Source organism: Anomaloglossus baeobatrachus, chromosome 1 (assembly GCF_048569485.1).
Source record: "Anomaloglossus baeobatrachus isolate aAnoBae1 chromosome 1, aAnoBae1.hap1, whole genome shotgun sequence".
NCBI lineage: Eukaryota > Metazoa > Chordata > Amphibia > Anura > Aromobatidae > Anomaloglossus > Anomaloglossus baeobatrachus.
In genome coordinates this window covers 860,999,647-861,025,101 of record NC_134353.1, presented here as the reverse complement: position 1 = coordinate 861,025,101, position 25,455 = coordinate 860,999,647, and the positions used below count along the sequence as shown (strand labels likewise).

General features: G+C 44.5%; 1 protein-coding gene across 1 annotated transcript in view; it reads left to right on the top strand.

Moving 5' to 3' along the window:
- SERINC5 (serine incorporator 5) overlaps positions 1–25,455 on the top strand; it is a 95,895-nt gene that overhangs the window by 46,135 nt on the left and 24,305 nt on the right. The window contains exons 4-9 of the mRNA XM_075325831.1: positions 2,590–2,672; positions 7,193–7,286; positions 11,920–12,131; positions 20,953–21,048; positions 22,563–22,689; positions 24,819–24,885. Coding sequence (XP_075181946.1) covers positions 2,590–2,672; positions 7,193–7,286; positions 11,920–12,131; positions 20,953–21,048; positions 22,563–22,689; positions 24,819–24,885 — 679 coding nt within the window. The remainder of the gene's footprint in view (positions 1–2,589; positions 2,673–7,192; positions 7,287–11,919; positions 12,132–20,952; positions 21,049–22,562; positions 22,690–24,818; positions 24,886–25,455) is intronic.

Genomic DNA, 25,455 nt, shown 5'->3' with positions numbered 1-25,455 from the left:
ATAACATCCTGCCTGAAGATCTGATATATTTTTCATTATGACAGCTTCCATTTAAAGGGGATGTCCACTACAATGATATTGATAAGATATAGTTAGGATAGGTCATCAGAACTGGATTATTGGGAGTCTGCTCTATCGGCGGATATCATCTCTGTCAGCCAACAGATGTAAACAGTGTATATAGCAGAGCATCGCAGCTCCAGGCACGGCTTAGTGACCACTTCAGGGTTCAGATGTGTAGAACCCGGGAAGCGGCCACAAAACAGTGTATGGGGCATGTTCAATGTTCTGCTCTGCACGCTGCTAACGCCGCAGATGGTAACAGCCGATTGTGGGGCTGCCAGGTGCTTGATCCCTTCTGAGTTTATTTTAAAGGGAATCTGTCAGTAGGAGGAGTTACCTGTATGAAACATGTAATGACTGACGGTCTGCTCTCCTGATCTATCTGTCTAACACTGGTAATGCCACCTTTCAAACCATTAAACAGGTAGAAGCTATTTAAACATCTGAAAAGGAAGCTGGTGGAAAAGTCTTTTTACTGTCTGGATAGATGGTCCAAAGGTTTCCCAAGTGAAGGCGCTAAACCTCTGCCAAACAATTGGTTATTGCCTAATCCATGGTCAAGCACCAAAAAAATGAGGAAAATATTAGAAAAAAAATAAATGGTTGTGTTTTTTGTTACAGAAATAGCACCAGACCTGCCCATGGGTTGTCTGGTATTGCAGATTAGCTCAATTGACATGTAATTAATTAAAGGGTGGTGCAATACCAGGCACAACTTGTGTACACATCGAGCACAGGCTTTGGAAAAAGGGCAGCCACATTGTTCTACTCATGGACATTTAGCACCCTGGTGGCCCGCTGACTACTGAGACAGCCTAACTGGTGCCCAAGTTAGCATCTGTGTTTTTTGTACTTTGCTGGTGATATCGTACGGTAATTATGTTTTAGGATATTCTTTGATAATCAAGAACCTATGTGTTATTCAGGGTCTTGAGTTCCTTGGCTGTATAAACTCTAAACTGAACCTGTCAGGTGGAATATGCACCCAGAACCACGAGAAGTTCTGAGTATAGATTAGTAATCCCTGCCTAGCAGTACCCTCCTATGGTAGCATACATAAAGAGATCTTTAGAAAAAGTATTTCTAAACATCCTTTATGATATGCTAATGAGCGCAGGGACTAGTCGTAAGAGCATTACTTTCCCTGGCTAGTCGGCCCCCTTAGCATATAAGCACGCCCCTGTGGACATACTAACATGCTAATGAATGCGCAGTGTCAGATGATGGTCGTACTCACCTCTCTGCTGCCGTCTCATCCGAGTCCTGGATTTCTGCTCAGTGCGCATGATCCTGGACTTTCAGCCATGCGCACTATGAAGCCGGGTGTAAGAGTCCTGGCTTCAAACCCATGTAGTACGCATGACTGAAAGTCCGGGATCATGCGCACTGAGCCGACATCCAGGACTCGCACGTGATGGTGGCAGCAGAGGTGAGTGAGATAATTCTCTGATGTTACACATTCATTAGCATGTTAGTATGCCCACAGAAACGTATTTACATGCTAAGGGGGCAGACTAGCCAAGGGAAGGAACACCCTTACAACCAGTCCCTGGCCTCATTAGCATATCATAAAGAATTTTTAAGAAATACTTTTTCTAAAGATCTCTTTATCTATGCTACTAGATACAGGGACAGTTAGATAGGGATTAGCAATATACACCCAGAACTGCTTGTGGTTCCTGGTGCATATTGCTCCTGAAAGGTTCACTTTAATTCTTACAACGTGGAGACGGTTTTTCATTTATACTAGTTATAGAGCAGCATACCACAAAATATGTCACCAGTAAAATGGTACCAAAGCTACGTTGGTAATAACCATCACACTATTAAGGTGCTCACACACTTTAGAACCTCTCGTTATGTATTTGCACAATAATGTAAGTAGTTTTACTGAGGAAAGCTGAAGTAGTAGTTTCTATCCCCTGGGAATAAATGATTGTGCATGTTGAAATCCAACATGGTCAATCTTTCCTTCACACATCGTCTGTCTGGGAAACAGCAGGACACCTCCACACACATTAGGCAACTTTAATATGACTATTGTTTCGTGCCTAATGCTGTTGGAATTATCCCTGTGAATGTTTTGTATTTGTATTGTCAATTTTGGTTTATGTCGACAATATATCTTTGTTGTTGTTTTTTTTTTTTTTTACTGAGTTTTTTATAAAGTTAAACAGTTGTTCCCATCTCCAAGATCCTACCCCAATATGTAGTAGGTGTAATAATATTAGCAAATTCCTCCAATTAGAAATGTAGTATAGTTCTCCTGATTAGTTATATATCTTACCTCATGTGCAGGGCATTACAGCTTAGGTGTCCATGGTTATGTCCACTCATACAGTGCACATGAGGTAACAGACATGGCTACATTATTAGAACTATACTACATTTCTAATTGGGAGTATGTGTTAATATAATTCTTATTACAGCTATTACATATTGGAATAGGATCTTGGAGATGGGAATAATACTTTAAGGGACATCCAGAATCTTCCTTTTTGTTTATATTTTTTTACTTATTTCCAGCTTCTGGTTTATCAAGTTCTTGCTCCTGGTAGGGATGTGTTCTGGAGCGTTCTTCATTCCTGATCAGGAGACTTTCCTCTATGGTACGTTTCTTATTGTATGTATTTGTACAATGTTGACGATTCACAAATCCAATCACGCACAGTTTATTCAAACTCTTCACCTGACTACTCAAGGATTGTTTGTAGTCTGTTACCATGGAGACTCATAGATCTGCACAGGAACATTTTAAATTTAAAACTATTTGCAATATTTCTCCATTGTCAATGCATAGAGACTGTAAAGAGAATCTGTCATCACATAAGCTGTAACCACCACCTGTCAGCCACGCCTAGAAGCTTTCCTGCAACATCTTCATAAGCGCCCAGCTCCCCAGTATACATAAGAAAAGAACTATGCTAGTTAGAGCCAAGAAATCCGATGGCGTCTCCGGACTGTGCTCTGTGCCTCCTCTATCTCTGCAATGGCCGACCTCTTGCCTTGATGGACACGGCTGATGTCTCCTACAACATCTACAGTCTGTTCAAATCTCAGTGTCGCGCAACGGACTCTGGGGATGGAGTCAGCCAGGTCAATTAAGGCTAGGTTCACATTTCCTTTAAAATGGATCAGTCACAATCTGCGGCTCTGGTAAACAACTGCATCCGTTTAGTGGATTCCGTTGGGTCCCATAGACTTGTATTAGTGGCGGAGATTGCGACTGATGACCTTGCGCCGCGGTCAGTCATTTTTTTGACTGACCGCAGGACGGGAGAAACGCAGAATGTAACGTTTTTCTGGCCGTCAAAATAAACGCACCCCGCAGGAATCCGTCGCCATCCGTCAAGCTTGTAATGGATGTCTATGGCGCTGGATTCCGTCGTAATCTGTCTTACAACGGAATCCAGCGCTGGATTCCGTCATGCTCTACTGAGCATGCCCAGCATGTTTGGCACACCCACTGGGCTGTCCCAAACACAAACAGATCATGACTGATCCGTCAAAAAATGGACGCATAGCGGATGTAACGGACTCGACGGATCAGTTTTTTCACAGGATTCCTGTGAAAGGAATCCTGTGAAAAACACATCCGTTGCGTCAGTTGACATCTAAAAAACAACTGATCCGTCACTGACTGACCAGACGGATTTAAAACAACGGAAATGTGAACCTAGACTAAGGCAGGAGGATGGCGACTGTGGGGCAGAAGAGGTCCAGAGACACCCATCAGACCACTCGGTGCTGATGTGGATATAGTGCGGGGCAATAATAAGTTATTCTTGGGTAAGTCGGGTAGCTGGACGCTCATACAGGTGATTCAGGAATGCCTTTAAACACGGTGTTGGTTATAGCTTAAAAAAACCTCGAAAACTGACAGATTCCTATTAGAAAAAAAGATGTAAAGGTAGACAGTTTTAAAGGGAACCTACTCCATGCTAATGGAGCCGACTAGCCAGAGGAACTAACTCCCTTGGGACTAGTCCCTGCGCTCATTAGCATATGGTAAAAGATCTTTAGAAATACTTTTTCTAAAGATCTCTTTATCTATGCTACTAGATACAGGAATGGTTAGGCAGGGATTAGCAATTTACATCCAGAACTGCTCGTGGTTCTGGGTGCATATTGGACCTGACAGGTCCATAACCTTTTTATTTTCCCGTCAATCTTGCTATATGAGGGCTTTTTTTTTGCGGTACGAGTTGCAATTTTAAATTAAACCATAAGATTTACCATTATAGTGTACTGGAAAACTGCGGAAAGATTGCAAAAAAAAGTGTTCACTATATGGAAAAACTGATGAGTCTGTGTATAGTATAGGTTTACTTTTGTCTAAGGCGGGCTTTGCACACTACGACATCGCAGGTGCGATGTCGGTGGGGTCAAATTGAAAATGACGCACTTCCGGCATCGCATGCGACATCGTAGTGTGTAAAGGCTTGATGATACGATTAACGAGCGTAAAAGCGTCGTAATCGTATCATCGGTGCAGCGTCGGCGTAATCCATGATTACGCTGACGCGACAGTCCGATGTCGTTCCTCGTTCTTGCGGCAGCACACATCGCTGTGTGTGAAGCCGCAGGAGCGAGGAACATCTCCTACCGGCGTCACTGCGGCTTCCGTAGGATATGCGGAAGGAAGGAGATGGGCGGGATGTTTACATCCCACTCATCTCCGCCCCTCCGCTCCGATTGGCCGCCTGGCGTGTGACGTCGCTATGACACCGCACGACCCGCCCCCTTAACAAGGAGGCGGGTCGCCGGACAGAGCGACGGTCGCAGGACAGGTGAGTCCATGTGAAGCTGCCGTAGCGATAATGTTCGCTACCGCAGCTATCACAAGGAAATTGCTGCTGCGACAGGGGCGGGTACTATCACGCTCGGCATCGCAGCATGTTTTTTTTTTAATTTTACTACCCCCCTAGGGAACTATAAGTATCAGCATTCATTTCTCCTGATCAGGCCTGCACAGCTCAGATCACCAGAGATGCTACTCTACTGTTACAGCCAGAGCTCCGCCGGCTGTAACAGGAAGTGAGTCATGATAGCGACAGGAGTCATCACATGATCCTGTGCTGCCATGGCAACCATTTGCCCCTTGTGATCACGTCACGGGGCCTCCAATGGCGGCGGGTAAGTGTGCGTTACCCGCTCCGGCCATTTATATCGTGCTGTCACATTTTGGCAACGTGATCTAAGGGGTTAACAGGAAGCGGGTGGATTGTGGATGCGCCTGCGAGGCATACATGTCTGCTGTACAAATCAGAAGATATGTGCAGGGATCTCCGCTGGCTTACCGCAGCAGCAAGCAGTGATCACCCCTTCATGATTTAGGACGTACCGGTAAGTCGTCGGTCGTAAAGGGGTTAAAACTTGACTTTTATTCATGTTCCATAAAACAAGAGGTTAGGACAAGTAAACCAAGGACAGCAGTCCACGTGTTTCCCGCAGAGGACCTGTTATTTATGGCGAAGCCCTCTGCTCAAAACGCGTGGACTGCTGTCCTTTGTTTACATGTTCTCACCTCTTGTTTTATGGAACATGAATAAAAGTCAAGTTTTAATCTATGACTTAATTGCGGATGCTGGAATCTTCAGGTAACCCGGTCTCCCCGATCCTTCCTCATTCTGCCCATCGGTTTGGGTCCTCGCACCCTGATTCTCTTAATCAAAACTTCACAATAATGTGGCACTGAAATTCCTCTGTAGGAATCTCTTCGTCTCTCTCCATTTATGTAGCCAGGCCACGTTATGTATTTTACATTGGAGTTGTAGTGGGGTATAGACTGGTGTGCTGGGAACTGGACGTCTTCAGTGGATGACAGAGAACAGCATTTCGAAAGCTCCATGTGCTGCATTATCATGGAAGTAAATCATAAAACTGTGCTTTTATCTAAATGTCTCCAGATTTTAAAAAAAATGTCTAGGTTTTAGTTTTTCTTCCTGTTTGGGCCGCAGATGGCATCTGACTGCGCAAGGATCCAAACATGAGGCACCCTGTGATCTTTATATCAGAATGAGGTTTTCTAAGGCTATGTGCGCACACAGCGTTTTTTTGACGCTGCGTTTTTGGCCGCAAAAACACACACCAGCAGCAAAAACACATCGGAAAAACGCATGTGTTTTTACTGCATTTCGGTGCGTTTTTGGCTGCGTTTGCTGAGTTTCTGATCACTGCGTTTTGCTGCGTTTTTCCAATGCAAAAAAAACGCAGTAAAACGCAAGAAAGAATTGACATGTCCATTTTTTATTTATTTATTTTTTTTTAGCTCAAAAACGCAGCTAAAAAAAAAAAAGTTGTGTGCGGACAGCAAAAATGAAAAGTCATAGACTTTGCTGGGGAAGCAAAGTCCTACGGTTTTGAACCCAAAAACGCACCCGAAAAATTTGCAAAAACACTCACTGCGCACATAGCCGTAAGCAGACTACCCCTTTAATAATATATCTGTTGTATGATCACCCAGCCATTGCCTAGAGTTTCCCAACAATTAGAAAAACATGGCTGTCTTCTTCAAGACATAGTGCCACTCTTGTCTACAGATCATTTGTGGTATTGCAACACAGCCCTATACACTTAAAGGGTTATTCCCATCTCCAAGATCTGATCCAATTAGATATGGAGTATAGTTCTCCTGATATAGCCACGTCTCTTACCTCATCTGCAGGGCATTGTAGATTAGGTATCCATCGTTACATCCACTCATATAGTGACAGTTAGTTGGTTGTTCATGGTCATAACCATAGATGCTTAAGCTGCAAAGCTGCAATGCCCTGCACATGAGGTAAGAGATAACTAATCAGGAGAACTATACTACATTTCTAATAGGAGGTATTTGCTAATATTTTTTATTATTATTATTATTATTATTAGACCTACTACATATTGGGATTGGATCTTAGAGATGGAAATACCCCTTTAATACCAGGCATTACCCTTGGACAAGAGTGGAGAAGATTCCAAGACAAAGTGACCACCTCTTTTTAAACTGGATGAAGGATCCTCCATTTATTGCCTTTTACTTTATACTTCCCTAAGCTTAGACCATCTCTAAAAGTAATTGCATGTCCATATAAATTACAAATGTCAACAACAAATGAATTTAAAATTCCTCTTTTTGTTTTTGCAGCGTGGCGTTACATCGGGGCATTTTTTGGCTTTTTCTTTCTGCTCATACAGCTCATGCTTTTAGTGGAATTTGCTCACAAATGGAATAAAAATTGGTAAGTTGTATTTATTGGTTACATCACTTTGGCTTGGCTGTGCCTTGTATTATTACTGATTTTATTATTTGTTTTAAATAGCCAACTTGTCTACTATAAAAATAACAAAATGAGCTTTACTTCTCACTAAGTGCTGGCTCTTCACAGCTGCCCCTGGTCTTTGAGGCCAGGGTGCAATGGTGATGTTGCCACTGCAGCAGGTGAGCACTGCAGCCAATCACTAGGTGCAGCGTTGATGACCGTGTAGTTGGACTGAGACCTCTTGATTGGCTGCAATGTCACATACTGTATTCGTAACTTCACTGCTGCAGCCTTCAACAAAGTACGAAAGAAGGGCTAGGTTACGGTTAAAAACAAATCCTGGAGAACCCCTTTAACCCACTTTTTGGGAATTTTAAGGGGTTTTCTAGAGTTTTTAGCGTTGATTCTCATGATGTCCAAGCCAATTACCAACATGAAGGGACGAAATTTCTTCAGCACCACCTGACATGGCAACATCCATTCCCGGGAATGGGACTGATACTGATGCTCAGCCAGGTTCAGTTGCAAACGTAGGCAAGGAGTGTGTTTGTGTAGGCAAGGAGTGTGGGTTTCCTCCAGGTTCTCTGGTTTCCTTCCACACACAAAAGATGTAGTGATTGGGAATTTAGATTGTGAGCCCCAATGGGGAAAGTGAAAATGGTGGTTGTACAGCGCTGGGGGTGTTGGGTTCAAAGTATCCACAAGTAGTTTGTATGTTCTCCCCGTGTTTGTGTGGGTTTCCTCCGGGTTCTCCGCTTTCTTCTCATACTCCAAACACATACTGTTATGGAGTTTAGATTGTGAGCCCCAATGGGAACAGCGATAATGATGTCTGTAAAGCGCTGCTGAATATGATGGCTTTATATAAGCAAAAACAATAGTGGTAGGATAAGCTTTTATTGTTAAATCCTTGGAAAAAATCCTCTTTGATTCTCAAAAGTCAGAGTCATAAAGCTTTAAAAGCATTTTTGGTTAGTCACCAGGATCAAAGATGATTGATCAGAAACTGGGACTATGTAGCCGAGATTGGAAGGTTGCCAGTCTGTCGTTTGAAGGCGACACATAAAAGTGCTGAAGGCGACAACCTCTGCCCATGGCGTCCGCTTTGCACAGTGACCCGTTTGTGCCTCATATGAGTTGCTGAAACTTTCCCAGTTCTTTTGTGCTTTGAAGAACTTTAACAGCAAATATGTTTTCACTTGTTTTCTACTTTGATATTTAGCTGAGGAATAAATAATGCTTTGTCAAAGGGACTCTGTCTGCATAGAATGACCATACCAGGACCAGGCGCTCGGTGCACCATGGTGGGGCCAAACGTTTCAGGGCACCTCACCTGCTTGTTTTCTATCTATCTCTGCCCTTCTCTGGCACTTTGAAGCCTGAGCTTTCAGTCAAAGAAGGGGGGATAGAGAGGGTAAACAAGCAAGTGAGAAGGGGTGCACTGAACTGTTGGGCCCCGCCATGATGCACGACCATGTTGAACTCATTGTGCCTGCCCTCGTCAGATTGCAGATGTTACTTAGTTTGAGGCCTGGCAAGTGCAAGCGTTGGAGACTGGCTGGGAATCCCCGGTTCCGTCGAGGCTCCACTCACTGCCCCTGGTCAGTGGAAGCGGACTCTCTTTTCTCCCAGGGGGTCCCTCCAGAGAGGCTTCAATACCTCTTTTTTTGGCATTTGAGACGCCTCTCCACAGTGACTCCTGTCAGTGTACAGCACCTCTCACACAGGCGGCCATGCTGAACTCATTGTGCCGGCCCTCTTCGGATTGATGATGCATCGAGCAACTGTATTTGGTTTGAACAGTCTGTTTTTAAAGGGACTCTGTCAGGACAAAATGACTGTTCAAACCAAGCACAGATGCTCAGTGCATTATGGCGTGGCCAAATATTTCACCATCTCACATGTCAGTGTTCACCAACCAGTGGCTCTCTTGGGCTTTGTAAGTATCTCCATTTTACTACTATGTACTAGCAGCACTAGAGATGTCCTAGCATTACTGGAACTTTGCACTAACTTCAAAACTATAAAATAATCATCTCTCTACTGCGCCAACATATTCTGCTGCACTTTACAATTTAGAAGTAAATATACAAACAATATAAGACAAGTAAGGCTGCTTTCACACATCCAGTTTTTCCTGTGCGGCACAATCCGGCGTTTTGCAGAAAAAACGCAACCGTTTTCTTTTGCCGCCGGTTGCGGTTTTTTTTGCATAGACTTACATTAGTGCCGTATTGTTGCCGCATCTGTTGCATAGGTTTTAGAGCCGGATTGGCCGACTCTGCTAAAACCGGAGGTGTGAAAGCAGCCTAACTCATAACTGCTTACAAGAGATAACAAACTGTGAGGAAACGGGTGACACAAAAGGTAAAAGTGCTTGTATTGTGTGACCCAGCCATGGTTATAATAAATTATAAATGTAATTTAAAGCTGCATGAACCAATCACTAGTATCTGTATTTACATATAAATGCTATTAAGTGTGTGGTATGTGGATAAGCCTAGTGCATAAATGGACCAGATTAAGATGAAAATGCAAATCGCGAAAGGTTAGATTAGAAGTATATGATAGGCCTATCTAAAAAGATGTGCTTTAAAGAGGAAGACTCACCAGGATTTTCCTATATAAACTACACCCAGTGCTATACTGACACTATCATGCTGATTCTACGGTATGCATACCTTTAGTTGTGAGATTGGATGTATAGTTTCTGAAATATAGGCAGGTAAAGTTTGTGAAAATACACTGTTATTTGATTGACAGGTGCTGCAGAATATCTAAAAGGTGAGCCTAGTTTTGCTAGTTATTCCCACCCCTGTCTCCCTCCCTCCTTCCCCTGTAATGACAGAAACAGGGGGAGGAAGGACAGGCAGGCAGCCAGGGACGGGAATAACTAGCAAAACCCGACTCACCTATTAGATATTCTGCAGCACCTATCAATGAAGTAACAGTGCACTTCACAAACTTTACTTGCCTGTATTTCAGAAACTTTAAATTCGATCTCACAACTAAAGATATGTATAGAATCAGCATGATTAGCGTCAGTATAGCACTGGCTTTAGTTTACATAGGAAAATCCTGGTGGTTGGTCCTCTTTAAGGACTCACTTATATGTTTGGATGCTGGATATTAACTGGACTGTCTGGGGTAGTGCATTCCAGAGAACTGGTGAAGAACAACTATAGTCTTTGAGACAGGAGTGGGAGGTTTAGATTATGGAGGATTTTAGTCTTAGATCATTAGCAAAAGGGAGAGCATGGGTAGAGGAGTAGACAAATGAGGAGATGTAGGGGGATATATTATTTTGAAGAGCTTTATGTACGAGAGTGATAAATGTATATTGTATTTTATTCAAATTGTCTCTTCAGGGAGGAAGGAGACTAACTCTAGTGCCACCTATTGGAAGTAGGAATACTAAAAGTCAAAAGTGGCTCTTTAACGAGCCTTTTCATATGACCTAGGATTTATGCCAGATCAGAGCCTCAATTTGCATTCAGATTGTCTCTACAGGGAGGCAGGAGACAAACTCTAGTGCCACCTATTGGAAGCAGCAATCCTGTATTCCATAGCAGATGGACAACCAGTGCAATGACTGGCATAGGGTGGAGGCATCGGTGTAGTGGCTGGACAGATAAATCTGCCTGCCTGCTATATTCAGGATAGATTGTAGAGGGGAGAGTTTAGTGAATGGAACACAAAGCAGTTGTTCATTGCAATAATGAAGATGATATTGAATCAGAGCAACAGTAAGAGGTTTTTATGGTTCTCTTGGTACGAAGAGGGCGCATTCTTAAGATGTTTTTGAGGTGTAGTTGTTGCATTTGAGTGACTGGATATAGGAAATGAGGACACACAAATCCAAGATAGCAGTGTGCCTCCTAGATATGGTAGTACCAAGAAACAAGAGCAAGAAGTAATATAACATTTGATAAGAAACATATCCAAAAATCCTATAATTAATAATATTCTGCCTTTTTAATATTTAGTGTGCCTCAACACCAACTTTTGTATGTGAAGGTAGCTTGCCACTGACACCATATACGCATAGCCACTCTACCATATGGTGAAGTCGACTATTTTATTCCACACAATTAAGAAGTCATGTTGATGACGAATGATAAAGAGACACATAAACGGCCAACATCAGGTCAATGAGGCCTGATGATCCCCCTCCTCCACAAGTTCATACACCAAAACATACAGGTAAAAGTATATGAACAGGGCCTACATGGAGAAGTAGTGCGCCACATGGGCGAGAATCACAGTACAACTGCATACAACATTTCCATGAAATGCTGCTGTATCTTGTGTTTTCCTCTACGAGGTGCAAAATCAAACTATTTTAAATCTGCCAGAATCCATGGCATAACCACGTGTGGGTCTAGTGCGCAGATCTGGGTAAAGTGCACACATCCGTCAGCCTTGGTGCCATCCTTGGAGAGTGAAAACTCTCCATTCCTCATAGGTGTTGTCAATGTCCTCATTGTGGGATATCTGCATGTCACTGCCCTTGTGAGTACATTTTTATATATATATGTTTAAAATATTTTTTTTTCTTTTCTCCTAATTATTACATCATTAACCAAGATGTCGGTATACTTTCCTCTCTCAGGACTGCTGGAGCGCAGCATAATAAGCTGTGGAATGGTGCCCTGGCCATCGTCATCCTAATATTGTACACTGTCGCACTTGGCGCCCTTGCCTTATTAATATGGCTGTATACACATCCGGAACACTGCCTGCTAAATAAAATCCTGCTTGGTGTGAACGGTGGTCTGTGCGTTCTGTTAGCCATTGTCTCTATACTGCCCTGCGTGCTAAGAAGTAAGTATGACCCAACCTTTGTATCTGTAGTGAGCTCATCTTGTGTCGGAGTCAGTGTCGGACTGGTTACCGGAGAAACCGCTAGTAATACCAGGCCTGGCTGCGGTTACCTGCATTGAACGCCGGAGCTCTCACCTGAGCTCCAGAGTGCAGCCCGGCCTGCCTGCTGCTGTCATGGACTGAACTGTGATAAACAGGGAATCCGTCGGCACTCGTAGTTCAGTCCTGCAAACCCACAGCTCAGTCCAGGCTGCACTCCGGAGCTCAGGTGAGAGGTCCAGAGTTCAGTGCAGGTAACCGCGGCCAGGACTGGTATTACTGCAGTTCCTCCGGTAGCCAGTCCGACACTGCTCGGAGTCCTATATGTGCAGGATAAGAACGGTCTGCTTTTTCTGACACAAATGTAACATATTCCGTACCCTGCTGAGAGGTTTTTTTTTCTCCATCTTTTTTAGGTTTTTCTCACATTACATTAGTGCTTTACATTTGACGACCATGTCTTAGAGTATGCAAAAACATTGATGTTTAGCAGCGTATAATCACCAATTCTACTAACAACCTATCAACCTTAAACCTCATAATACAGACTAGTATTTGCCTTTAGTCATGGGCACAACCACCAGCTGCTACTCGTGACTATTCCAAACAGACATGAAGGCCTCAATTAATCAAGACTAGAGATGAGCAGATCCATTGAAGTTCGGGTTCTGCGAGTTCAGCCGGACTTTAAAGTTCTGTTCTGGACCTGGACTTGACCTGAGCCCCCCTGTTGTTACCCCCCCAGTACGAGCCGATCAAACACTGAAAGCAGCTCACTCAAGGCTTAGCACCGAGCGTACCTGAGCACAGTGATACTCACACGAGTGGTCAGCATACGTAAAGCACCCGAACTCCAAACTAAAACACCGGGTTTTTTTTTAGTTTTTTTTTTTTTTTTTTTTTCTTCATAAAGACTTTGTTTGGTACAAACCCCAACCTTTACTTTTCTGGTTCACACATGTCTAATCAAGACCGGCAGTGTTTATGCTGGTCCTGACGGGGGCGCGGGGGGGGGGGGGGGGGGGGGGTGTTGAAGCTAGACTCTCCTGATTCAAGAAGAGTAGTACGCCTCTTGATGAATCAGGACTGTCAGAGAAAAGGCACAGTCCTCCATGTGTGCCTCGCCATTATTCTACTTCCAGTCAGGGACTTGGCCAATGCTGCCACTTGTCTTGCGTTTGACGAGCAGCTGTCACCATGCCCCCGCCTGGCCCGAGCTCTGCTACTTTGTTTGAGCTGGGCTAAAATGGCGAGAGAATGCCAAAAATCATAAAAAATATTAACTTTTCAAACTTTTTATGCCAGAATTTTGGAGAAAAAGCTTTGTTGAATGGAGCCCTATTATAGTCTTTAGTGTTGACTATTCATGATGGAAAAGAATGAAAAATTGAAAGTAGACTCATCCTAAATATTACTATGGAGCCCCATGGCTACTTCTGCTTTGGGCATCAGTTTTTCTCTATATCATTACTTTTTTATAGTTCCTACAAAAACATGGAGTAACAATTCCACCAAATAAGACAAATTGTAAAGTTTATATAAATATCACTATAAGACAATGTACAAAAATAGAATACAATGAAAGTCAAAGGTAAAGACTCAGGACCAGATGTAGGCATGATAATGACACTGAGCACCTAGAGGGGCAATATAACACCAAACATCACAGCTAGACCTCAGATACCAATAGCGCATACAATATATGTATATCTTCGTATATAAATATAAAAGAACCTATGCCAGAGAAATCCAGCAAGACACCTTCACAAAGGTAAAGAAATATACTGAGCTGATATAGGAAATGGTATACAGGGTTCAATAAACAGTCAATGTCCCAAATAATTATGCATACCCATTACTCTGTGTGTCAGATATTATGCCTAAAATGAAAAATTGAAAGCAGACTCATTCTATGGCCGGAGTCACAATTGAGTGACTCGCATCGGCATCACCCGGCACGGCCGCGCACACTCTGGACAGGAGTGTCTCAGCTGCATAGGAATATATGCAGCCAACCGACCCTGTCATGAGAGTGTGCGGCCTTGCCGTGTGATGCCGATCCGAGACTCGCGCAAATCACTCACAAGTTTGACTCCAGCCTAAGTATTACTATGGAGCCCCATGGTTTGTTTTTTGCTTTGGGCATCAACTTTTCTCTGTATCATTGCCTTTTTATGTTGAAGCATCACGGAATATATTTGTGGCTAAAAATAATTTTTGCAATTGGGACAGCACTTCCTCCTCTGAACCCAGTAACCACGTGATCGCCGGGTACTGGGAGGGAGTTGTAGCTGCCGAGTGATAACAAACCTTGATCAGCTGTGCTTTCCAGGCAAAATTTGCCCTGTAACTGGCAATAATTTACCAGCCTCAGTTACAGGGGAAATCGTATATAAGACAAAGTATTTATATGTCGAAATGTCCCCATTGGCCACTGCCAGTCCAAATCACTGTTACTAGCTACGGTGGAAGACCAAACAAAATCAAAAACATGTCCCATATATAAAAATAATTGCTTCGAGGAATAGACTTTTAAAAGTACTTTAGTGGTCCTCTTGTGGTCATAAAATAAATTCTTTAAAAATGTGTAAAATAGACACACATTTCCTTTTTTTTTTCCTCATTGTCACCCTATATCTGAAAAAAAAGAATAAATATGAAACACTTAAAATTGGGCCCCAAGTATCACAAAAAAAGAAGCAAAAAAAATAGCTGAATGAATTGTAGACGTCTCACAACTGCTTGTACGAAAACCCAAAAATGACAGGAGTAGGGTGGAAATTGCCTGGTTTTGATCTGGCTATGCCTGGATGTATGCCAGTATGCTATACAGTGACATAATAGGAGACATATATATATATAGCATGGGGGATGTAGCACGATGGGGGGTGCGCAGCATGGGGGATGTAGCACGATGGGGTGCGCAGCATGGGGGATGTAGCACGATGGGGAGTGCGCAGCATGGGGGATGTAGCACGATGGGGAGTGCGCAGCATGGGAGATGTAGCACGATGGGGGGTGCGCAGCATGGGGGATGTAGCACGATGGGGAATGCACAGCATGGGGGATGTAGCACGATGGGGAGTGCGCAGCATATGGGATGTAGCACGATGGAGAGTGCGCAGCATGGGGGATGTAGCACGATGGGGAGTGCGCAGCATGGCGGATGGAGCACGATGGGGGGTGCGCAGCATGGGGGATGTAGCACAATGGGGAGTGCGCAGCATGGGGGATGTAGCACGATGGGGAGTGCGCAGCATGGCGGATGGAGCACGATGGCGGGTGCGCAGCAGGGCTGTGGAGTCGGTAAGCCAAACCTTCGACTCCGACTCCGACTCCTCAAATTCTCTTGCACCGACTCCGGCTCCGACTCCGACTCCGGCTCCGACTCCGACTCCTACATATATTGCTTATAGTTAGGTGAAAAATTTATTGTAGTACATGAATATGTGTATGTGAACATCAGACATTTAATAATTTTTATGATACAATAATCAAGATATTTGGATAGAACATAAAATATATTTATTGGAATACAACTTTAGAACACAAAAAACTGTAATAAATTGTAAATATGTAATACACTATGTAATATACAGTAGATTACATATATATCTTGTGTGTGTGTATATACACTGTATATATATATATATATATATATATTATATATATTACATATTTACAATTTATTAGTTTTTTTGTGTTCTAAAGTTGTATTCCAATAAATATTTTATGTTCTATCCAAATATCTTGATTATTGTATCATAAAAACAATTAAATGTCTGATGTTTACATTGTACTACAATAAATTTTTCACTTAAATATAAGCATTATACTAAATGTTGTTATTTAGTAAAATATTCAGCACATTCTGCATTGCACTCCTGTCCCCAATTTATTATATATTTTAGGAGTCGGAGTCGGTGCATTTTATACCGACTCCGACTCCGACTCCACCAAAATGAGCTCCGACTCCGACTCCACGACTCCGACTCCGACTCCACAGCCCTGGTGCGCAGCATGGCGGATGGAGCACGATGGGGAGTGCGCAGCATGGGGGATGTAGCACGATGGGGGATGTAGCACGATGGGGGGTGCACAGCATGGGGGGTGCACAGCATGGGGGATGTAGCACGATGGGGGGTGCGCAGCATGGGGGATGTAGCACGATGTGGAGTGCGCAGCATGGGGGATGTAGCACGATGGGGAGTGCGCAGCATGGGGGATGGGGCACAATGGGGGGTGCGCAGCATGGGGGATGGGGCATGATGGGGGGTGCGGAGCATGGGGGATGGAGCACGATGGGAGGTGCACACCTCCCCCCAACACACACACACACAACACACCACACACTGGGAACCACAAACACCGCCATACACAGACCCGCACACCCACACACACAGACAACGCTACACACACACAACACCCGACACACGAACACCGCGGCATACATAAATATACGCACATACCGCACAACACACACATTGCACAAAACATACCTCCCCCAAAACACACCACACCCACACAAACCGCGCAACACACACACAACGCTCCACAAACACGCAACACACGCAACACACATACAACACCGCTCTCACCCCCCGCCACACCCAGAACATGTACAGCGCCCTACACAAACACTTGGTAACTACACACAACAACATATATACATAACATATATATATATATATATATATATAATAAACAAAAATCATACATGAACTACACAATACGTAAATTCTAGAATACCCGATGCGTAGAATCGGGCCACCTTCTAGTGTGTGTGTATATATATATATATTCAAATTGTCTCTCCAGTAAAGGAGACAAACTCTAGCACAGCGCCACCTATTGGAAGTAGCGATCCTAAAAGTCACAAGTGGATTTTTGACAATCCTTTGCAATATGACTCAGGATATATAAGCCAGATCAGAATCCCAATTTGCAGACACGGTGTTTCGGGGTGCTTGCCCCTCGTCAGTGCAAAGTATGGGGGTGTCTGATCTGGCTCATGAGAAAGCTATGTGGGGACCACGGGGGAACACTATTCTCCTTAAGGAGACTTTGCAAGCCAGTCTGGCTGCCAGGTAAGGGGACTTATAGCTGCAATGCCCCTAAAATTCCACGGGGGAACACTATTCTCCTTAAGGAGACTTTGCAAGCCAGTCTGGCTGCCAGGTAAGGGGACTTATAGCTGCAATGCCCCTCTGGGAAATATTCAAATTGTCTCTCCAGTAAAGGAGACAAACTCTAGCACAGCGCCACCTATTGGAAGTAGCGATCCTAAAAGTCACAAGTGGATTTTTGACAATCCTTTGCAATATGACTCAGGATATATAAGCCAGATCAGAATCCCAATTTGCAGACACGGTGTTTCGGGGTGCTTGCCCCTCGTCAGTGCAAAGTATGGGGGTGTCTGATCTGGCTCATGAGAAAGCTATGTGGGGACCACGGGGGAACACTATTCTCCTTAAGGAGACTTTGCAAGCCAGTCTGGCTGCCAGGTAAGGGGACTTATAGCTGCAATGCCCCTAAAATTCCACGGGGGAACACTATTCTCCTTAAGGAGACTTTGCAAGCCAGTCTGGCTGCCAGGTAAGGGGACTTATAGCTGCAATGCCCCTCTGGGAAATATTCAAATTGTCTCTCCAGTAAAGGAGACAAACTCTAGCACAGCGCCACCTATTGGAAGTAGCGATCCTAAAAGTCACAAGTGGATTTTTGACAATCCTTTGCAATATGACTCAGGATATATAAGCCAGATCAGAATCCCAATTTGCAGACACGGTGTTTCGGGGTGCTTGCCCCTCGTCAGTGCAAAGTATGGGGGTGTCTGATCTGGCTCATGAGAAAGCTATGTGGGGACCACGGGGGAACACTATTCTCCTTAAGGAGACTTTGCAAGCCAGTCTGGCTGCCAGGTAAGGGGACTTATAGCTGCAATGCCCCTAAAATTCCACGGGGGAACACTATTCTCCTTAAGGAGACTTTGCAAGCCAGTCTGGCTGCCAGGTAAGGGGACTTATAGCTGCAATGCCCCTCTGGGAAATATTCAAATTGTCTCTCCAGTAAAGGAGACAAACTCTAGCACAGCGCCACCTATTGGAAGTAGCGATCCTAAAAGTCACAAGTGGATTTTTGACAATCCTTTGCAATATGACTCAGGATATATAAGCCAGATCAGAATCCCAATTTGCAGACACGGTGTTTCGGGGTGCTTGCCCCTCGTCAGTGCAAAGTATGGGGGTGTCTGATCTGGCTCATGAGAAAGCTATGTGGGGACCACGGGGGAACACTATTCTCCTTAAGGAGACTTTGCAAGCCAGTCTGGCTGCCAGGTAAGGGGACTTATAGCTGCAATGCCCCTAAAATTCCACGGGGGAACACTATTCTCCTTAAGGAGACTTTGCAAGCCAGTCTGGCTGCCAGGTAAGGGGACTTATAGCTGCAATGCCCCTCTGGGAAATATTCAAATTGTCTCTCCAGTAAAGGAGACAAACTCTAGCACAGCGCCACCTATTGGAAGTAGCGATCCTAAAAGTCACAAGTGGATTTTTGACAATCCTTTGCAATATGACTCAGGATATATAAGCCAGATCAGAATCCCAATTTGCAGACACGGTGTTTCGGGGTGCTTGCCCCTCGTCAGTGCAAAGTATGGGGGTGTCTGATCTGGCTCATGAGAAAGCTATGTGGGGACCACGGGGGAACACTATTCTCCTTAAGGAGACTTTGCAAGCCAGTCTGGCTGCCAGGTAAGGGGACTTATAGCTGCAATGCCCCTAAAATTCCACGGGGGAACACTATTCTCCTTAAGGAGACTTTGCAAGCCAGTCTGGCTGCCAGGTAAGGGGACTTATAGCTGCAATGCCCCTCTGGGAAATATTCAAATTGTCTCTCCAGTAAAGGAGACAAACTCTAGCACAGCGCCACCTATTGGAAGTAGCGATCCTAAAAGTCACAAGTGGATTTTTGACAATCCTTTGCAATATGACTCAGGATATATAAGCCAGATCAGAATCCCAATTTGCAGACACGGTGTTTCGGGGTGCTTGCCCCTCGTCAGTGCAAAGTATGGGGGTGTCTGATCTGGCTCATGAGAAAGCTATGTGGGGACCACGGGGGAACACTATTCTCCTTAAGGAGACTTTGCAAGCCAGTCTGGCTGCCAGGTAAGGGGACTTATAGCTGCAATGCCCCTAAAATTCCACGGGGGAACACTATTCTCCTTAAGGAGACTTTGCAAGCCAGTCTGGCTGCCAGGTAAGGGGACTTATAGCTGCAATGCCCCTCTGGGAAATATTCAAATTGTCTCTCCAGTAAAGGAGACAAACTCTAGCACAGCGCCACCTATTGGAAGTAGCGATCCTAAAAGTCACAAGTGGATTTTTGACAATCCTTTGCAATATGACTCAGGATATATAAGCCAGATCAGAATCCCAATTTGCAGACACGGTGTTTCGGGGTGCTTGCCCCTCGTCAGTGCAAAGTATGGGGGTGTCTGATCTGGCTCATGAGAAAGCTATGTGGGGACCACGGGGGAACACTATTCTCCTTAAGGAGACTTTGCAAGCCAGTCTGGCTGCCAGGTAAGGGGACTTATAGCTGCAATGCCCCTAAAATTCCACGGGGGAACACTATTCTCCTTAAGGAGACTTTGCAAGCCAGTCTGGCTGCCAGGTAAGGGGACTTATAGCTGCAATGCCCCTCTGGGAAATATTCAAATTGTCTCTCCAGTAAAGGAGACAAACTCTAGCACAGCGCCACCTATTGGAAGTAGCGATCCTAAAAGTCACAAGTGGATTTTTGACAATCCTTTGCAATATGACTCAGGATATATAAGCCAGATCAGAATCCCAATTTGCAGACACGGTGTTTCGGGGTGCTTGCCCCTCGTCAGTGCAAAGTATGGGGGTGTCTGATCTGGCTCATGAGAAAGCTATGTGGGGACCACGGGGGAACACTATTCTCCTTAAGGAGACTTTGCAAGCCAGTCTGGCTGCCAGGTAAGGGGACTTATAGCTGCAATGCCCCTAAAATTCCACGGGGGAACACTATTCTCCTTAAGGAGACTTTGCAAGCCAGTCTGGCTGCCAGGTAAGGGGACTTATAGCTGCAATGCCCCTCTGGGAAATATTCAAATTGTCTCTCCAGTAAAGGAGACAAACTCTAGCACAGCGCCACCTATTGGAAGTAGCGATCCTAAAAGTCACAAGTGGATTTTTGACAATCCTTTGCAATATGACTCAGGATATATAAGCCAGATCAGAATCCCAATTTGCAGACATATATATACAGTACATGCCTAGACATAGTGCTGTATAGAGGCATTTTGTAATATAAGGGACACACTGACTTGCCCCTTTGGGTGTTTTGTGGTTGGGACATTCAAACTGCAAAATCTCCTCCGATCTGTAAGAATTCACGTCTTACACAGAACGTTCTCTGTACGTGACCCTGAAACATGTCGGTGCATTGTAAAAAAATTTTCTATATGCTCCAGATATTATCTAGACACCTGAGGAAAGCAAGTGGATCTTGCTGAAACGCGTTGTGAAACAAGAGCTTTATTTTAACAATAAAGCCTTACTATCTACAAAAAATCCTAGATTTTAGATCTATCATTAGCGCTCAAAAGACCGGTCATCTTTATTTTACCTACATTATCCAGATATTATCTAGTCACTTCTAGTACCTTCCTGTGGACTATTTCCGTTCGTTCTTGTCAATGTGCTTGGACAGGCTCCGGATTAGTGATTTTGGCTTTTTTTCTTGATTTCAGATCACCCGCAGTCTGGATTGCTGCAGTCGGGAATCATCAGCTGCTATGTTATGTATCTGACCTTCTCGTCTTTTTCTAACAAGCCACCAGAATACAGTAAGTTGTATCATTGCAGACCACGTAAATGTGAGCTGTATACCGGTAGTGCCCCTGTAGTCCTTCATACATCAGTCTTGTTCACGACCACTCCTTTCATTGGTATAAAAGCTCAGATGGGGCATGAACTGCTGCCAGGTGTGATGACTGTCACAAGGTGGCGCTATACACACTTTTATACAGTAAATGGAGAGGTAGTCTGAGAGGCCGAGATCATAAACCAGGAGGACACGACAGTACATGGAGGCACAGAGAGACTAGGTTAAGATACAAGCCAAAGGTCAGGGTTCCAGGAGATCATGTACAAAATACAGGGAGCAGGCGGGGACATGGTCAGGAGGAAGTCCGAGGTCAGACACAGGGAAGTCGCAACAGAAACAGGGGAGGACAGGCAGAGACGGGTAAACGCCAGTCCGGAGTCGAGAGACAAAGACCAGAACACTGAGCACTACGGGAGCCAACAGCACAACTGTAACCAGGAAGTACGACTGGCGTCGTCCTGAGCGAACACGCTCCCTAATGAAGTAGAGCAATCACTGGGAACGAGAAACATCTGCGAGAGCACCTGCCAAGGGCAGTGTGGAGCCCAGTGGTGTGAAACAACCAGCAGAGCATTCATCCTGCAAAACGCTCTGCACCATAAGCAAATATATACTGGCTCTGCAGGAGAGCACAGCAGAACAATACAGAATGTTCTGCACATAGGAATCTTGACACTGGGATTTTTAATGAATATGTTACAGATTGCTGAAGTTGGAAGAGCAACTGATTCCATATGTACGATCATAGAGATTATTTATTCTGTGCCCATGAATATATAAGACTTCTTCATATGGATAAGCCATTATAACACTTCTCAGGTGACCTTTTGTAGCGTGACTTTCCAAGCCACAGCTTGGGTTTCAGATGAATTTTTGTGGTGAAATTCATCAGTCTGTTGTGTAAAAGTGTAATTTTTTTTTTTTATGTGCATAGTTCTTACTAAATAATTTGCCTGGACGTTTGGTTTAAATTGTCTCCCATGCCTACTTCAAATGCCACCAGAATGAGCCGTAATACTTACAATGTATTAAAAGGAATCTGTCATCAGGTTTTTGCTATTTAATGTGAGCACAGCATAATGTAGAGTCAGCGAGCCTGATTCCAGTGATGATGCTTGTTGTAGTTTCATTACAATCCGTGTTTTATCAGCAGGAGATTATCATTGAAGATCTAGGTGTCAGACAGTCCAGATGATCTGTGTAACCCAGCCCCATCAGTGATTGGCAGCTTACTGAGAACGTACGGTGTACACAGGAAGCTGCTAATCAGTGGTGTTGGCGGGGTTATACAAAGCTCGGCATTCATAGTACTTGTACAAATACAGCAGAGAATATAGGGATTTTTTTGAAGGAATTAGGCCCACTGCCCCGACTTTATGCTGCTTTCAGATTTTATAGCAAATAATGCTCTTTGTGCTTTTTTTTATATGTGCAATTTAATTTTGTCAATTTTGCTTTATCTGTTCTTTATAGCTCTGGATGATGCTGGAAAGAACATCACAATCTGTGTCCCCAGCTTCACTAATGGAATAAGCCAAGATGAGCGTTGGGTGTCCTTGCTGGGCGCTTTCATTCTGCTTGGTTGCATATTATACTCTTGGTAAGTGGTTTCCCACTGGTATAAAGTTGTTTGGTAGTGGTGTTATGTGCAAAAACTCGAAGTCTCATGGTCTGTGTCATCCAAACTATCAATAATGGCATTGTCCAACATGCTGAGCCATTGCCTTATTTCATTACAAATCCTAGAGAGCTCAAAGGGGACTAGACTAGAATTTAAAGGGATTGTCTCAGCTTTAGAAATGAGCAATATATCAAAGTACTTCCGACAACAATCTGCAATTTATCTCTAATTAAAAATCATCTCCTCCTTCATAATGGGGGGTGGGTAATTTTGGAATTTACAGCTTGTTGCATAGGTTACCAGCAACCGTTGCAGTTTACAAACTGTGGTTGGGTTCCTAAATGAGGAATACACATTTGCAAACACTTTCCTATTGAGCTTGTGAGTGCTGCCCTGAAGCGGGCTGGGTTGCTTTGCTTCTCTGATGTTACCAAGGCTAAGTTGCCCCTGCTTGTAGCATTGGAGAGAGCACAGTTCATACCAGTGATGCAGCAAGGAGGCAGGAGAGCTGTGCACTCCTGAAGATGGACGAAGATACAGCAGGGGATCTGTGCACTCCTGAAGATGGAATAAGATGCAGCACGGAGGCAGGGGAGCTGTGTTTTTTTTGTAGATGGAAGATGATGTAGCAGGGGAGCTGTGTGCACCTTTGATGGAAGAAGATGCAGGAAGGGGAGCTGTGTACTACTGAAGATGGAAGAAGATGCAGCAGGGAGGCAGGGGAGCTGTGCGCTCCTGAAGATGGAATAAGATACAGCAGGGAGGCAGGGGAGCTGTGCGCTCCTGAAGATGGAATAAGATACAGCAGGGAGGCAGGGAAGCTGTGCGCTCCTGAAGATGGAATAAGATACAGCAGGGAGGCAGGGGAGCTGTGCGCTCCTGAAGATGGAATAAGATACAGCAGGGAGGCAGGGGAGCTGTGCACTCCTGAAGATGGAATAAGATACAGCAGGGAGGCAGGGGAGCTGTGCACTCCTGAAGATGGAATAAGATACAGCAGGGAGGCAGGGGAGCTGTGCGCTCCTGAAGATGAAATAAGATGCAGCAGGGAGGCAGGGGAGCTGTGCGCTCCTGAAGATTGCATAAGATGCAGCAGGGAGGCAGGGGAGCTGTGTGCTCCTGAAGATTGCATAAGATGCAGCAGGGAGGCAGGTGAGCTGTGTGCTACTGAACATGGAAGATGATGTAGTAGGGGAGCTGTGTGTGCCTGAAGATGGAAGAAATTGCACCTGGGAGGCAGGGTAGCTGTGAACTCTTGAAGATGGAAGCACATGCAGCAGGGAGGCAGGGGAGCTGTGTGCTCAAGATGGAAGATGATGTAGTAGAGGACCTGTATGCGCCTGAAGATGGAAAAAATTGCACCAGTGAGGCAGGGGAGCTGTGAACTCCTGAAGGTGGAAGAAGATGCAGCAGAGAGGCAGGGGAGCTGTGAACTCCTGAAGGTGGAAGAAGATGCAGCAGAGAGGCAGGGGAGCTGTGAACTCCTGAAGGTGGAAGAAGATGCAGCAGAGAGGCAGGGGAGCTGTGAACTCCTGAAGGTGGAAGAAGATGCAGCAGAGAGGCAGGGGAGCTGTGAACTCCTGAAGGTGGAAGAAGATGCAGCAGAGAGGCAGGGGAGCTGTGAACTCCTGAAGGTGGAAGAAGATGCAGCAGAGAGGCAGGGGAGCTGTGAACTCCTGAAGGTGGAAGAAGATGCAGCAGAGAGGCAGGGGAGCTGTGAACTCCTGAAGGTGGAAGAAGATGCAGCAGAGAGGCAGGGGAGCTGTGCGCTCCTGTAGATTTTAGAAGAGAATAACCCTTGGTATCTAGTAGTCAACACAATTTCCTATAGTTTTCATATAGCAGCCACAGTTCTTATGGTATATTCACACCTGCAGGTTTTGTTGCAGACGTTTCTGTGTTACAAAATCCCTTCCAGTTACCTGATTGAGGTTGATTTGGCAGCAAACACATGGATTTCTGCAATACCCATTAAAATGAATGGGGCAGTCACAGAAACTGCAACAAATCTGCCCAGAGTGACTTTATCCTTATTGTAACCAGGATTACTGTAAAATGATATTCGTACAACTGTGTTCTTGGCATAAACCATGCTTGTGTTCTTGCAGTCTCACGTCGACAACGCGATCGAGCTGTGATGCCCTCATGGGACGATACGGACCGCCTGAAGAAGAAGTAAGCGAACCTCTGCTTCCATTCCCATAGTTTTCCCCCAAAAGTTTCCAGATGTTAGCTGCTCAGGAAATGCCATAAGTGTTGTCACGAGCTGAGTCAGTTATGAGTCAAACATTTATTATTATTCTTTTACATTATCTTGCAATACTGTAACTTTATCTTTTACATATTTTCTCCAATACATAAATAGTATACAGAATGGGAGGCAGAGAGCGTAATGGGGGCATGTATATACTGAATCTGCTATGTTTGATATTAGCATTATTATTTGGTCATCTAGACAGATTTACTATATACTTTTGTTTCATCATTAGGAATATCTGACTCTTAAAGGGAACCTGTCACCAGATTTGGTTACTATAAGCTGCGGTCACCACCACTGAGCTTTTATATACGGCATTCTAACATGCTGTATATAAGAGCCCAGGCCGCTGTGTAGAATGTAAAAATCACTTTATAATACTTACCTAAACGGTCGGTGCGTTTAGATGGGTCAGATGGGTGTCTCCGTTCTCCGGGTGCAGCGCCTCCTCTTTCGGCCATCTTCGTCCTCCTTCTGAAGCCTGTGTG